At 50.5% G+C, this 15,000-nt stretch overlaps 3 protein-coding genes across 4 annotated transcripts in view; 2 read left to right on the top strand and 1 right to left on the bottom strand.

Moving 5' to 3' along the window:
- LOC125951370 (troponin C) overlaps positions 1-2,733 on the top strand; it is a 9,923-nt gene extending 7,190 nt beyond the window's left edge. For both annotated transcript variants that reach the window (XM_049680174.1, XM_049680173.1), the window contains exons 3-4: positions 2,058-2,167; positions 2,261-2,733. In XM_049680174.1, the coding sequence (XP_049536131.1) occupies positions 2,058-2,167; positions 2,261-2,289 (139 nt within the window). In that variant the 3' untranslated portion in view covers positions 2,290-2,733. The remainder of the gene's footprint in view (positions 1-2,057; positions 2,168-2,260) is intronic.
- The window catches only part of LOC125951368 (V-type proton ATPase 21 kDa proteolipid subunit c''), a 99,118-nt gene that overhangs the window by 35,769 nt on the left and 48,349 nt on the right, over positions 1-15,000 (bottom strand). The gene's annotated exons all lie outside the window — the stretch shown is intronic.
- LOC125951333 (uncharacterized) overlaps positions 8,004-15,000 on the top strand; it is a 36,567-nt gene continuing 29,570 nt past the window's right edge. Inside the window, exon 1 of the mRNA XM_049680099.1 lies at positions 8,004-9,356. The gene's annotated coding sequence lies outside the window, so the exon portion shown is untranslated. The remainder of the gene's footprint in view (positions 9,357-15,000) is intronic.

The following is a 15,000-nucleotide window of genomic DNA, read 5'->3' as shown; positions in this document are numbered from 1 at the left end:
TTAGCTGTTCTAAATTAAGATGTTTTACTACTAATCAATTCTAAAACGTTACAATACATTTCAAGCCACTACTTACTAGACTGTATTGTGGCAGATTCTTTCCATTAAAAAGTCACTGTTAAGCTCTGGCACAAAACTACAAGATGATAAATGAAGTTAGGTGCGCAAAACATTGCAAACAATCAACCGCTGTCCAGCCAGAAAACATGCAAACATGAAAACCTGTTGCGCCGTTGCAACCATAACGAGGAAATTAACACAACAACAACAACTTGAATTACAACAGCAAAAACAACACTGCTACTCCGGCAGCTCGTCCCATATTTTGAACCGCGAACGAGCTGTTGTGGCACTCGCTGTCAATAGTATCGTAGCGCGCGACATCCGTTGCGTGTACCCGAGCGTACCCGCGTCCCCATTGTGGTTTGGCCCAAGATTTATGATCACCATCTGTGTGTGTCAGAGCATCGTACTCTATGCTACGCCATGTGCCATAGTCAACCGGAAATGTGTCGCGAATGCAATGCGAGCTGCTTCCATAAGCTTCATCCACCTCCGAACTAGACATACACACACACACACACACACACACACACACACACACACACACACACGCACGAGTTATGACCCGGAGCCGGAGCCGGAGCCGGAGCTGGGAACTAAAAAAGTCAAAACATAATAAATAAACACGCTCCGCGCCACCACACACCACACACCAGGCTGGAGCCAATTATAGGCGGGAAGTTAATTTTGCGCCGCTGACACAATATTACACACACACAAAAAAAACGCGAACAGAACCAGCGGCATGGCATGAGATGATGGTGCATGATGGTAGCCGAAACCGACCGGTAGAGAGCAACGACGACGACGACGACGAATTGACACGGGCGACCAACACTGGCAGTAGTATACCGGGCCGTGGCCGTGGCTTCGTCTGAAGAGACCTACGCGAAAACACCGAACACAACTCAAACGAACGAACCCGAGGGGGGGGGGGGGGGCTGTTCGAGTGGGAAGCTCGAGCGCATTTTCCTGCTTTTCATCAACGGAAATCCACTTAATCCAAGCGTCACCTGGAATGAGCTTGGCCTACGTCGCTGCCAGCTAGTGCTGGTCGCATAAACAAACGACTACTAGACCGAGATCTGACGTCGAGAGGGAATGACTTAAGACACCAAAACATTGCGACCCCCAGACACGTGTGTGTGTGTGTGGGTTTTTTTTTTTACCGAGTACCAGGCGTCTCCATTCCTGGGTGGAGAGTGCTTCACGGCCTTCTGCCTTGAGAATGTTGCTGGTGTGCGGGGGATTTTATTATTGTATTTTTTATGTTGCAAATCTCAATAGAAAGAGGAAGAAAGAAGTGAAGCAAGAGCGAGGAGGGGGATGATTTCTGAAGTGGCAGTCCCCTAACCCTCCCTCCCTTTACCTCTTACGCCCGTTCCTTGTCCCCGTTACGGCTTGCTGGACGAAGCGGACGTCAAGGTTGGCATAAATATGATCACCGTCGGTGATGCGCAACATCGGACTCACGGACCAGCGATCCGTTACCGGTCGCGGCCGTGGTCGTGCTCCCGACCTCGTACCGCGCACCGCAACGCACAGACCTCGACGATGGTTCTTGATTTCCGTGCCACTTCGACTCCGGCTCGGACAGTGATGGCGCTCGGCGGTGCCAGCAACGTTGGTGCTAAATTATAAATGCCCTGCCTTGGCTGCTTTGAAATTTATGTGCTGTTACCGCCACACGAACGCACACACACACACACCACCCTCTGCTGAAAGAAGATGAATCTACACGTTCCAAACGAGGTGAACGGGGATTGCACCTTACGAAAAGCCGCCTTGAAGATGGCTTCGAGGCACGTGCGACCTGTGTCCTTCATCACTCCGGGCTCGGAAACAACCTTGCACGAGTAGCTGTCTGTCTGTCGTCGTCGTCGTCGACGTCCTCGCACAAAACACGAACAGATCTTCCTCCTTCTCCTCCTCGCTGCCCAATGCGCTAACATTCTCGACCTCTCGTCTTTCTTTCTCGCTTTCTGTCTCAACAGCACGCTGAAGGAAATCCTGGCCGCCCTTGATGACAAACTATCCAACGAGGATCTGGACGGTATCATTACAGAAATCGATACCGATGGTTCCGGTACCGTGGACTTTGACGGTAAGCTCGGTAGTTAGCCCCGCCACTAAGGCAAGCGGCCATTAACTAATCACGTTCCTTCCTATCTTTTTTTGTCATCCACCACCACCACAGAGTTCATGGAGATGATGACGGGCGAATAGACGGACGTTGCACCTCCTCCGTACCTCCGTATACTCCCTCTAAAGATCCCGATCGAGTTCCACTCGAGTATCCACAACGCTCTCGGACGGCCTCACACTCACACACACATATAGCGACGGGGTCAGTGGTAGCCAAGGAGAAGGATCGTGGTCTTCCGTGTCTTCCTTCTCATCCATCACCTTCCAGGAAATGCTGCCACGTGTTCGACATGCTTACAGCGTTGCGTCATCACCATCCTCCTCCTCATCATCATCGTCGTCGTCATCGTTAATCACATGTGTGTGATGTGTCAGTGTATGTGTGTGTCCCCGCGAATATGTATGTTTGTCCCTGCGTTGTGCGTCCCCTCCGCCCATTTACGATATGTCCCCATTTCCGTAACAAGCCAAACACGCCAATAAAACCAAAAACCAATTGTTTTCATAGTCTAGCACAGACACATACACACAGGCGCGCGAGCGCGAGATGGGATCTCGGTTGTTTCTTTGGGTGACATGATTGGTGAGGAGTCAAAGATCGGTATCAGGCGGTAGCCGAAAGCTAGCAGCACCCGGGCCAATCAAAAAACATTCGCCAAAGTGAACAACATAACAAGCAGCATCCGTAAGCAGCGGAGGTTACATAACGTTCCGGGTCGTGGTTTTCCTCCCTCGCTCGAGATAGTGGAGTATTCGTGAATATTTATATTAACGTTTCAATTTATTGGGAATTTTTCTTTTGTTTTTTTCCCACCGTACACCGGTGGGGAGGAAACCCTTTTCACCGTTTTATTGGGCCATCGGCGGTCGCGAATCTCTGGGGATGAGAATTGCAATTTGAATTTCATTTGAATGCATTATCGCCTCATCGTTGCATCGTCGGTGACAGTGGGAAAGTGGAGAGGGATGAAGACGCAACGCAACGTGCTCTTCGGGCACGTAAATGGATTTACTGGTTTTTATTGTTCAGTTCTGGTTATACACCTTTTGTTCCAACAAAAGAAAAATTTGACCATTCAACCAATGGAGGTAGGTTCCGTGGGCTTGTGAGATTTACAACGTTTAATTTTAATGCTAACAAAACAAACACTTCTCGTCGCCAATCTGCCAATCCTTATCCCCTCTCTTTCTCCACCTTTACTGTTCCTTATTTGCGACGATTTAGCAGCCTCCGGTAACTCGCGTAATGTTAACGATTTCTTAACGGCCATTCCTTTTTGTGCGAGCACTAGCACCATTACTGATGAGAATTAATGGCGGCAAAATCAATTTCGCAAGTACATTTTGCTTCGTCCTGAACGACGACGACGACGACGATGCCGACACCAACGAGATGCCCGTGGGTGTTGGAACGCTAATACGGAGAGCGGATATACGGAACAACGGGACAGCGTGGATGAAATGAAATGAAAAACACAAACTCATAAAAGATAGTTATTGCCACCCCATACACCTCCGCCCCCTGGGAGCGCTTGGTGAAGCGAAGGGGCAATTAACTCGACAAACGATAACGGCGCGCCTAGAATGGATAATTATTTTAAACTGAGAGCTCATTTAGCCGTGAAGCTCGAGCTTGAAGAAAATCAATAACATGTGAGCAAGCACGTTTAGTACACAAAACAGAAAGAAAGCAAGAACAGCAAAAAAAACTGCACAAACATAAAAAGAATCCAACAAACTTTAGCAGCAACTAGGCGCCTGAAAGTATGCAGCACCAGCAACCATCTTCCGGACAATAAAACTCAGCAGCAGCAGCAGCAGCAACGGCCATGGCGACAGTAAATCCATTGTCATACCAACGGCATCCTCGACATAAAAAGCCACGGATTGTTTAATTTGGTCGTGAAAAATGACACACTCATCCATAATTCAACCCCCCCCCTCCCTCCCCTTCCTTGGACCATTTCCGACGGATGGCGACGGCGGCGTTACGCGAAACATATTTGCCGCCCGCCGTATAACAAAGCATCAGTTTAATTAATAATTTATAAACCACCAATTAATCATACTTATCCGCTCTTTCTCTTTCTCTCACAACAAACGACATCATCTAGCTCACGTTTGGACCCCCGGGGATCCCGATGGGTGGTGAACCGGAGTGAGAGAAGGGACCGGTACCGACCCAAAAAATCAATTTCCCTACCCAGCAGCGGCATCACCGGCAAAGCACGCCTTCGGTACGGTGTCGCAAGACAAGAATACGTGATGCCCACGGGCCTGGTGGGATGCTGGGTCCATCTCGGACCACCGTCCAACGAAGTCCAACCAACGCGTGAGGTTACTCCACCCCGCCCCGTACCCAAACTTTCCATTATTCAACGTTAGGCCGAATGCCGGGGTCGCTTCTTGGCTTTGGCCGAGTGAGTATTATTCACCGTGAACGCAGGCACCGTCTTAATACCAGCGGCCAGCATGCCAGGTGGCTCACTCCGGCCCCTTCCCCACCCGAGTCCCCTCGAAAACTATGACCATCTGGCTGCGTGCTCCGTTTAACAGCCAGAGTCATAAAATCGAAAGCGAAGGTAAGGTTTAAGCGGAAGGGAGAACGGTGCGCCTGAGGACCACATTAAGGCCTCTATCCCTCCACTGGATGGGAGCTGGATGGATGCATCCGCGCGAGATAAACATAAGCTCGTTTTTTACGCCCCCAAAAGTTCAGAAAGAGAGAGAGAGAAAGAGAGAGAAGCACCCCCGGCGTTGTGCCGGTGTTTATCTTAAAGCTCGTAAACTCGCACCAAGGCTCAGGTGACCCAGGGACAGGGTGGCTGGCATGGTGGCACACCGCCATGTCCCTTTAATCCCTTAAGAATGTTAAGGTGCTGGCGGTGTTGCCGTGCGGGGAGAGGGTGAAAGCACTGCAGCACTGCGTTCGATGTGCGCAAAAGGTGAAAAGCCTGCGGCAAAACGATGTCGACTAGGTCGAGGTCGAACCAGGGTGTGGGATTTTGCTTGCCAAAAAACCGCCGGAATAAGTAGCTCCCGGGCACAATCAGGCTGCAGACGTCGACGCCAACGATGGAGCGCCTTGGGAAGAGCTTAGCCAGTGATTTCTAACGCACGCCGAAAAACAACATCGCCGCGTGTTTGTGTGCCCTGCTGTGAGAGAGAACATGTGCAAAACATGTCATGGCGTCATCGAGTCGTGGTGGTCGAGTGATTAGAAAAACAAATACCTATCCCACCACCTCCGCCTCTAACCACCATCCTTTTTATGGGGACGAGATCAATGAGAATACCATTTATTCCACATTCGGCAGAGTTGCTGCCGAAAACAGTAAGAAAAAATGCGTGGAAAAATCTGCCCGGAATGAATGAAAACGAATTACGAGCTCTCTCTCTTTCGCTCTACCTTTCGAGCTTTTTCCATCGACTCCACGGCGTACATTAGGAGAATTTTACTGACGCACTTTCACATTCGAGAATACTTTCCTTTTATCGAGACACAAAAAGGACGAAGCCCGTGGCCATGGTCGCGTGGTATAAAGAAAGCAATTTAAAGTTCCTTCAGGGCTCGCATGTGCTTCGTTTACCGATTTCCACACACCGGGCCGGCCTCAGGCGGATTTCTTTCCCTTTTTCGAGCGTCGTTGGTCGCACCGCCTAGTCTGAAATCGTGAAAGTAAAGTTCGCGCCGCACAGTTCACTAACAAAGTTTGGAGGTCCGGGGTCCGTACCACGTGCACTCAGCACTCTGCCAGCGATGACGACCACGTTGATGACTATGTCGGAACAGGGAAAGAAATTCGGTAACGCGGTAACAATAAAGTGCCAAACAGGTGGACAAGAAGCACACACAGAGGAGGAGGAGAAGTCGACACAGGAGTGACGATATAGCCCGGTTCTGGAATTATTATACTCAATTGAACGCACCACGACTGGACGAGTTTGTGTGTGTGTGGCGTGAAGTATCGTTACATCGTGGCATATAAAAAAACACCAGAGCATGGGAAGCAACATGCGCTCACATTATGTAAGGCAGTGCAAGACGCACACCAAACGGTACCGCCTGGTGCTTGATTATGCAAGACAAGAACCAAAATGGGGCGGCTGGAAGAGGCGCCTTCCTTGCTGTGGTAAGAAAAGAAAAAAGCTTCACCACAAGCTACAAGACGATCGTTGCTGCTTACGTCAGCAAGTGTCTAAGGGCGCCCGGCCACAGTTGTGTACCGCCACTTGTGTCGAGAGTCGCTGGCCCTCCACTGGCTTTCCCTGTTGCGCCGCTGGTTGTCTGCGGCCCCAACCAACGGGGGTCGGTGAACTATGAAGCGATCAAAGCAAGCTTTCTCGGAACGTGGAATCGATCGATCAGGCTGGACCAGCGGGACTTCGTGCTGACTTCGCTTAGTCATCAAAGATAGGGTATAGCAGCAACAATTACAAGGCAAACATACTCTCAAAAGACACAAAAACTCCACGCACGGAGCTGGTTTGCGAACAAGTTGGCATCATCAAACAATCCAATTAGCAATTACCTAGATTCAGCGAATGAAGTGTTGCAAATCAGCAACACCACCCACCAGCAGCAGCAGCAGCACGAGTTTCAAAAGCAAATGTAATTAACGAAGCATGTCACGAAAGCATACTTCATATCCAGTAGCAGCACCGGCAGCGACTGGCGGCTACAACATGTGCACGTGTTACCGTGCATGACCTACCAGCCCGTTACACTGCTGCAGCAGCTCTATCAAAAGAGGGAGTAGAAGACACAACCGGGTGTGCGCGCGTGCGGCAGACGCGAGGCGCGAAAACTCGTTCATTCATAACTTGGTTCCGCCTTTTGTCGCTACTTCCTAATCCAGCCAACCATTTTCCAGCCATTAGAGAAACGCTTTCGCCAGAAGTGTTAGCCACCGAGCGTCTGCACAAGCTCTTCTTGGTTCCTTCATTTTTCCCTGGCGACACCGATTCATCCACCATCCGGCTCTCCCGCATACCTTGGTGCCTTGTTCACGTTCTCTCCAACTGCTTCGAATGAGATTAATTCTATTTTCATTCAATTATCATGCTCATTGTTGCCTGCCTCCTTGGAACTGGTTCTTCTTTATGTGGACTTTTTTGTGACATTGCGATCGGAGAAAAACGGGAAAAGTTTCCTCATCATCGGGTTGGCGTGATGATTGGTGTGCTCATCGTATGCTAAGCTAGGGGTACCTCGGTACCGAAAAGAAGCAATAAGAAGATTCTAAGCTCCTTCTTCCTAGCAAGCCGATCCGGGAAGGTTTTTCCTTTATGTTATTGATAAGAATGGAACAGTGGCTGGCTACGCCAGCTGTACCCTAAAGATGTGTGAATTACCACAGATGAACTCCTGTACGAGTCGAGTTCATCAAGCGGGCGCACAAGCAGAAACGGGGAAATTCGGAAAATGCCCGACCCGAATTCTAAACCACGGGCAACCTCGGGCAAGAGATGAAAACGATGATGTTCATTCTCGCCGCGTCGGAATTGGCTCTCTCGGAGGACGAAGTGCAAGAGAACGTGGCACGAGATGGTGATACCCGCCAGCCGTTCCCCTCTGCGTCTGCTGGATGGAAGTACATGTTCAGGATCGGCTTAGCGAGCGGTACACATCATTAATGCGTCGTCGTGCGATGGACCCAATCATGCTCTCCCGAGCATAGCGTGCTCTCGTGCTCTCGTGCTCTCTTCCTCTCTCTCTTGTATCGGTCGTTCGGTGTGTGTGCGCCAGGAAAATCGGATTTTCCATCCAATTTTCGCAGTCGAACGGAACATCTATTTCGGAGTGCACGTGCGTCGTTTTTGGTGAGTCACGCGGAAGTGAGTGAGAGTGTGCCCCGAAGCCCGCTTTTGCTTTGCCTATTGCCCCCGTGCGTGCGTGCGTGCATCATCGTGCTGCAGCTGCTCAACCGAACCATCAAGCTAGATACAGTTCTGGTTTGATTCAACGAAACCATCCCCTGGGGAGGTAGACATCTAGGCGAACGTGTGGAGTTTGCTGCTACGCACCACACACTCAGCACCAGCAGCAACAACAACAACAACTAGACCTTTTTATGTTGAAGGAAGCTCCAGCAGCGGACGGAAACTAGGGCAAACCAGGCCACGAACCCGAGCGAACCGACTCGACACGCGGCATGGCCGCACGTTCGCATGTGTATAGAAGAGACGGATAGAACCACAGTGCGCCAGAGTGTGTGAGAGAGTGCGAAGCAGCGAAAGACCGTGTGTGTCTGTGTGAGCCTGTGTGTTCGTTTTGACTAATTGAGCCGGATATTGTTGCACACACAAAAAAGGAGAATTCAAATCCATGTTCAGAGTCCATTTCGTCCCTGCAGATTGCACAGCATAAAGGGTTCCGGTGACGAATGCGATTGGATTCGTTCGTAAATATCCACAAAACGTATACTTAACAAAGTAACCGCTGAACGCACGTCAGCTAGTCCAGCAACAGCATCTCCGGGCGACCGAGTCAGCATTTCCAGCAGCAACGTCATCAAGTACTACTCCCAGCAGGCGACTTCCCTGGGAGTGAGCGAGCGAGAACGGTGAGCGAAAGAGCAGGAACACTGCCTTTAAGTAGCCAAGAGGCGAAGTACCCAGTAGCGCGTGGGTTTTCACTTCACTTGGCAGCTGCTACGCCTGCGACACTAGTGTAGGTGTAAGTGTGCTTGTGCGTGTACGTGCTCCTGCCCGAGCGAGCAGCGTGTGGGTGTGGGTGTGTGTGTGTGCATTGTTTTCTTTCGCAATCGGTGCTGGGCGGCTGCCGCTGCTGTTTTTCCTTGATGCTCGTGACGCCACGGTGATACTCGTGCGGTGGTGGTCATTCACGTCATCGTTCTTTCTCGGGGGATTGTTTCGTGCGGTTTCGGGCTCCCCGGCTACTACGTCACTACTTTCGCTATTCGCTACGAGAATCGTATACGCAGCTGTGTGCGTGTGCAGTGCGTACGAGTGCGCTTCAAGGAGCACAACAAAGGAGGAATACGGTTCGTTTAAACCGAGCGCAAGCTAAACGACGACGACCACGACAACAACAACCATCGGCAGGAGCAGCCAAAGAAGGAGCCCCAAGAGGAAGGAGACAGGAGGAGGCTTAATCGTGCAAAACGGGAGAAAATGATGCCAAGGTAAAATTGGAAAACTCCTCCTAAGCAATTGAATTTTCTTTCCCTCGCCCAGCCTCGACCCAGCGTTTAGTGACACACAGGCTGACGTTATCGTTTTGTAAAGAATACCGTACAGTACCTTTCTCTCTCTCTCTTTCTCTTTCTCGATCTTTCTCTGTCTATCGCAACATCTCGGCTCTCTTCTCCAGTTTTTCCACTCTCACGCACATCATATCGGTGGCCATTATCTCTTTACTACCTTCCGGGATGTGACTGCGGCACCGGTTGCTGTTGCAAAAATGGAAAATTACCCTCCCACATCCCCCTTTCCATTAACCCCCCCTCCGGGGTTGCGTATGGGCCATCTCTTCATTACGCTACAAGTTACGGGGTTTTATGAGGGGGCAAAAGGGGGGGGGGCTAGAATGGTTGCGTGGGCCACATGGATTGTGGGGACAAATGGATCCTTTTGTGTGCGTGTGTACGAGAAGCAGTTGCGTAGCGGACAGGCAGCTGCTCGTTGGCACGTTTCTGGAAGGTACAGGCCTTCCAGCTACTAATCTTGATGGCACGCGAGAGTACGCAAGCTACGCGCACGTATTTACATCTTAAATGGCATCTTCGAACAGGGGAAAACTGTTGCTGTAGCTGTCCTAATATTGGACGGGACGTGTTACAGGTCGTTGAGGTGGTAGGTGGTAGTTGTGGTTCGGGCACATCCTGGGGCCATTAGATAGACGATATATTTCAATTCTACTTCTCTTCTTGCACTTCTCAGTACAAAGGACATTGGATCGAGAATCAACCAGTGTGTGAGTTTGATTCCGCAAACATGGTTTGGCTATCGAAAAGTTGACATTCCATTCCTCAGGAAATGCCGTCAAATGGTTCTAGCCTACTCGATTACTCCCAGAACTATCAAATGACTCGCTTGCTACGATGATACTGCTTATTTATTGATGCTTTCCTAGGAAGCTTCTGTTTTCACATAACTTCACAAACGTTCAGCCCATAACTTCTAGAAGTTCCTCAGCATTACTCTCCACTTCCTCTAACTTCAGCCGTGCCCTCCCCGCTGCTCACTAGTCCATTGCCAATCTACTGTCTTACGCAACCCTCATCCCGTGTGGGTGCCTCATTTATCACGCTCACAAACTTCCGTCCGGCTAATCGAAGTCACGCAACCACCACACACTCTTTCTCCCTTTCTCTCTTTCTCTCTCTCTCCTACTCTCTTGGGACAAAATGGTGGCCATCACAATTAAATATCCGCATCCGTGCACGCGCTCGCGCCACTGTCGATCGCGAACCTTTTGCGTGAAACAATTGCTGCTGGCCAACGGGGAAAAAATGGCGTAACAAAGAGAAAACAAACAAGCGAACGAGTACGAGCCCCAACCCAAGTGAAGTTCCTTGAAAACTTCCATCTCCAAGACACAAAACCGTTCCCACGCTGTACATTTGGCCACACCCAGTACCGGCGACCGAAGATTGCGCCATTCCACAGACCCCTTTTCAAAGTCAACCGAATGGAAAACGGGCTCGAAAACAATAATCCGCCACCAGGCTTCTCGTCCTTAGCAACCGCAAACCGTGGTAGGGAGAGGCAGCCAGTGGTACACCAGCGTGCAACAGCACGCCCTCCGACGGTTGCGATTCCAGAGATCCAGAGATCATTCTCGCATCGCCAACCGCCTTACGTCACGGGGGAAGAGAATAGCTTATCCCTTCCGCGCGATTACACGCTCAACAGACGGACCCAAATCGTGCAAATGTTTCCATGTGGCTCCCCGACGATGAGTGAGGTTGAAATGAAACTTTATATGCGCCCGTTGTTGCAATCCGTCAGCAGCTACGGGATTTCCTTCGCTCGCGCATGAACCTCGGGCCCGAACCGAAGCTGGTAGGAATGGACGTGGCTGCCGGTGCTGGCCGGGTGGCGGGAAATTAATTTTATTCCAAACCATTTCCATGCCATTTCCACACCAACGAGTTGTGAAACGGCCGTTGCTGCGCCCTGATTCGCACAAACCTGCCGCGGCCATTGCGCCGTTTTGGCACGATGCCGTATTGAATTAGAAATTAAATGTCACTTGCGTTTTCAGCCGTTGTGGCGCTTTGCCTTGCGAAAAACCACCGCCTGCACTGCTGCCACACTACTAATACAACCCGAGCCGTGTGTTTGACACATCCGCTTCGAATGTCACCGTCCATGGTTTATGAATTCAAGCAGCAAGAGGAGCAGCGAGATCGAAGCAAGTTCATAAGCGTCTCGCGATTGCTCTCGATCATCACTAGCAGGGCTAGAGAATATAAGAGAATCTAGGAAAGTGCACCAACGAAGGCAAACACAATCGGCACTCGGCGTAGACTCGGCACACTCAGCATGAGGGCCTCAACCAGATACAAACCGGAGCCCAACGGTGGACGCGGGGGTTTGCATTGATTTTTAATTTGCATCTCATTCGAACAGCGACAACGCCACCAGTAGAAGCACCAATACTAGTAGCAGCAGCAGCAGCAGCAGCAGGAGCAATTGTCTGGATTTTATGTTTTCTACCCGGGTGTTTCGGCCCGTTTGGTGGCCTGTTCTTCTTCCTTTGCCACTTCGCCAGCATAAGCGTGGTGACAGTTTTGGAATTCATTTTTCCGATTGTGTTTCGTTTGTTTCTGTCGATTGTTTCGCCGGTTCGCTGGAAAGCAATTACGGAATGTGATGTTGACACATTTATTTCAATCGGTAGGCACAACCGGGATGGAAGGATAATGTGATAATTTCATTTACGCGCGCTGCACATGACCCCGGGGGAGGAGGACGATTTGAAGCAGAAGTTTGCTTTTTCAGAAAAACCAAAACCTCCCGAAACGGAACAGCAACTTCAGTGGACATGAAACAATCCAAATCCAAATTTTAGTTTGTGCAACTTTCAATGAAAAAATTAAAACATCTAATTTAATACCGAAATCCGCGAAGTGCAACAACTGATCTGGAAAAGTCGAAGTAACTCAAGCTTTTCTGCTTCAACAAACTAGCAAAGACGAAGCCGAGAATCACAAATGGATCGCACAGGAAGTAGGGAAAGGAAAACCAGAGGAAAACCTTTTTTTGTCCCCAGCGAACGCGCTGCTGATGATGTGTTTAACTCTCCTTCTCGCTCGCTCGCTCGCTCTCTTTCTCTCTCTCTCTCTCTCTCTCTCTCGCCGTTCCACCATCATATTTCAATCATCCTACCTAAGCTCGGATTCACCGCAAATCAGCGGCGCTGGCCCAGTGGAATTGTAAATCAGCAACACGCCGGCAGCACCGTCGCCGGAAAGCGGAACCTGTTCGAATGGAAACAGCGAATCGAAGCACCGCAGATCGCAAAACCATCCAACACAGGCAAAGCAACATAAAACTCATCAAATAACAGCGCACCCGAATGGCGGACCAGCTGGTAGCGAATAGCGGTACCCGGATGCGTCCTAATTGCTCCGATCCGAATCATCGGAGAGCTGAACCGCGCTGCTGGCGCCCCCGTTTGCCGCGTGCGGTCAGTTGGGTTAATTATTTTCAATGTTTGGATAATCCTTTTCGATTATCACGCTTGCTCGCACGCGCGCACGCCCTCGCTCTTTCGCTCTCTCTTGCGCTCCATTGGGTCATTGGTCATCCTTATGCTTTATGGTATGATCGCTACAGCCAACCAACGGCCTGTTTGACCCGGGCTATCTGGCATTACTTTTGCGGGTCATTATTTTAATGGAATATTAACCGCAGTAACGGTGTTTCGATGATGTGATAATATTCGCTCGCTCATCTGTAAGTTAGTAAAAGATAATGAAATATTATGCGCCAAAGCCGAGGCTTCCAGGCAGACAGAGACAGAGAAAGGATACTTTGAATGGCGTGTTTTTTGGCAAACCCCGAGATGCCCGCGAAGAGCCACGTTGCGGTTGTGTGCGCTGCAGAAGCCAAACCTGCCGCCGGCATTATCAAGGCAAGGTGAGACTGAATTATTAAGCGATTCGATTCATGGTAATGATTGATTGAGCCCCTCCGGTGTGTCTATGTGTGAGTATAGTATAGTGTGTACATGCGTCGATGGTATGGTCCGAACCAACTGGCCATGCATTTTGAATGAAATTGCCATCCACTCGCTCATGGCCGGGCTCCTTGTCCGAATCGAAGCCGCTTCACTTTTGTCCATAATTTATGCTGCTGCTGCTGCTGGTGCTGGTGCTGCCATGAACGTTGCAAAACGATGGTGGCGGCAATGGCGACGGCGGAATCATGAAGGATATTATGGGAGGGCAATACGATGAAACGGAGACGCTAAGGGCTAAGACGAACGGACGAATGAACGTGCGTTTTATGGCGCAATCGGTGAGCCGCCGTTAGTACCGGCGCCAGTCGCCGGGATAAAAATAACACTGGGCTTCCTCTCGATCCCCCTCCCTCCACCCTTGCTTCTATTCAAGTCGATAATGATAAGCGGAAGACGAAGAGGAAGAGCAACCCCCTCGAGGGCCGGAGAGACCAAGGAATCACAAATCGATGAGTTGTGTCGTTACGTCCAGCGAATGAACGTGCAGTAAAGTTAAGTAAAAGAGGAGCCAAACAACCCACTCTTACATCCACACACACACACACGCACACAGACACGCTTGGCTACCACATGATAACGCGACATGCGAGGTCCAAATCCGACAACCAACAACCGAACTGATCGGATCATAAAAAAACGGAGCACCTTTATTCGAGGAACTATGTATATTCAACGGTCATCGGCCGACTGTGGGTGGGTTGCGGTGAGGGTAGGTAGAGATGGAGGGCGGCAGGAAGCCTGCTTAGTACTGGCACCCAGCGAGCAATCGAAAGAAATCGGAAAGATTTCCCCCTCGAATATAAATATAGATTGGAGCGCGATGGGTGGGCAAACGAGTCCAACAAAGCATAAAGCTTATGAGCACCCGCCTCCATCATCGTCTTGCCGGTCGTCGTCGTCGTTGTGCGTTGGTGGGTTGGGTTCTGGGCGTCGAGTAGAGCCCCTCATTCCGGTTCCTTGACGGCGATGTGACGGAAATTATAGCCAACCGGGAGACTTCCTTTCTGATTCTGTTACCAAGGGTCGGGAGGAGCGAGGAGGGGGACCCTAAATTTGTAGCCAACACGGCTACACGGCCGTCATCGTGACGCCTTCGTGCTGGAAGGACGAAGTCGCGCGACTTCGCGTTCACGTACGCCATCCCACGTGCTTATTGACTTGCCCCAAAACTCTTCTCCCTTCTTTAGACGTTTGCTATTCCACGCGCGAAGCAGCAGCAACAGCAACATCAGCCACAGCAACATCAGCAAGCCATGACTTGCGGCTTGAAGTGGTGGAGCGCCTATCAAAATGGCGTTTCTATTAGCTGTCAGATAGAAAGCAGGCCACCGCCGTGGCCACCGTGACCGTGGCGGTGGTGGCTAAAATATGGCACAGCTTTGTTATTTTTCATTGCCGTTGCTGTTTGCAATCGTGTTAGCGCCGTCCTCCATGTTGGTCCCGCTTTGGTGTGACACACTACGGATACGCACCCACTACTCCCCACTCCCCACGCCCGTTTCGTCTCTTCCGGGTGGATGGATGGTGTGGAGGATGTTTGTTTGCGTTGCTGCTGCTGCTGCTGCTGCTGCTGCCGG

This window comes from Anopheles darlingi, chromosome 2 (genome assembly GCF_943734745.1).
Source record: "Anopheles darlingi chromosome 2, idAnoDarlMG_H_01, whole genome shotgun sequence".
Classification (NCBI taxonomy): domain Eukaryota; kingdom Metazoa; phylum Arthropoda; class Insecta; order Diptera; family Culicidae; genus Anopheles; species Anopheles darlingi.
Note: the sequence above shows the minus strand (reverse complement) of the source record. Positions and strands in the feature narration are given on the sequence as shown.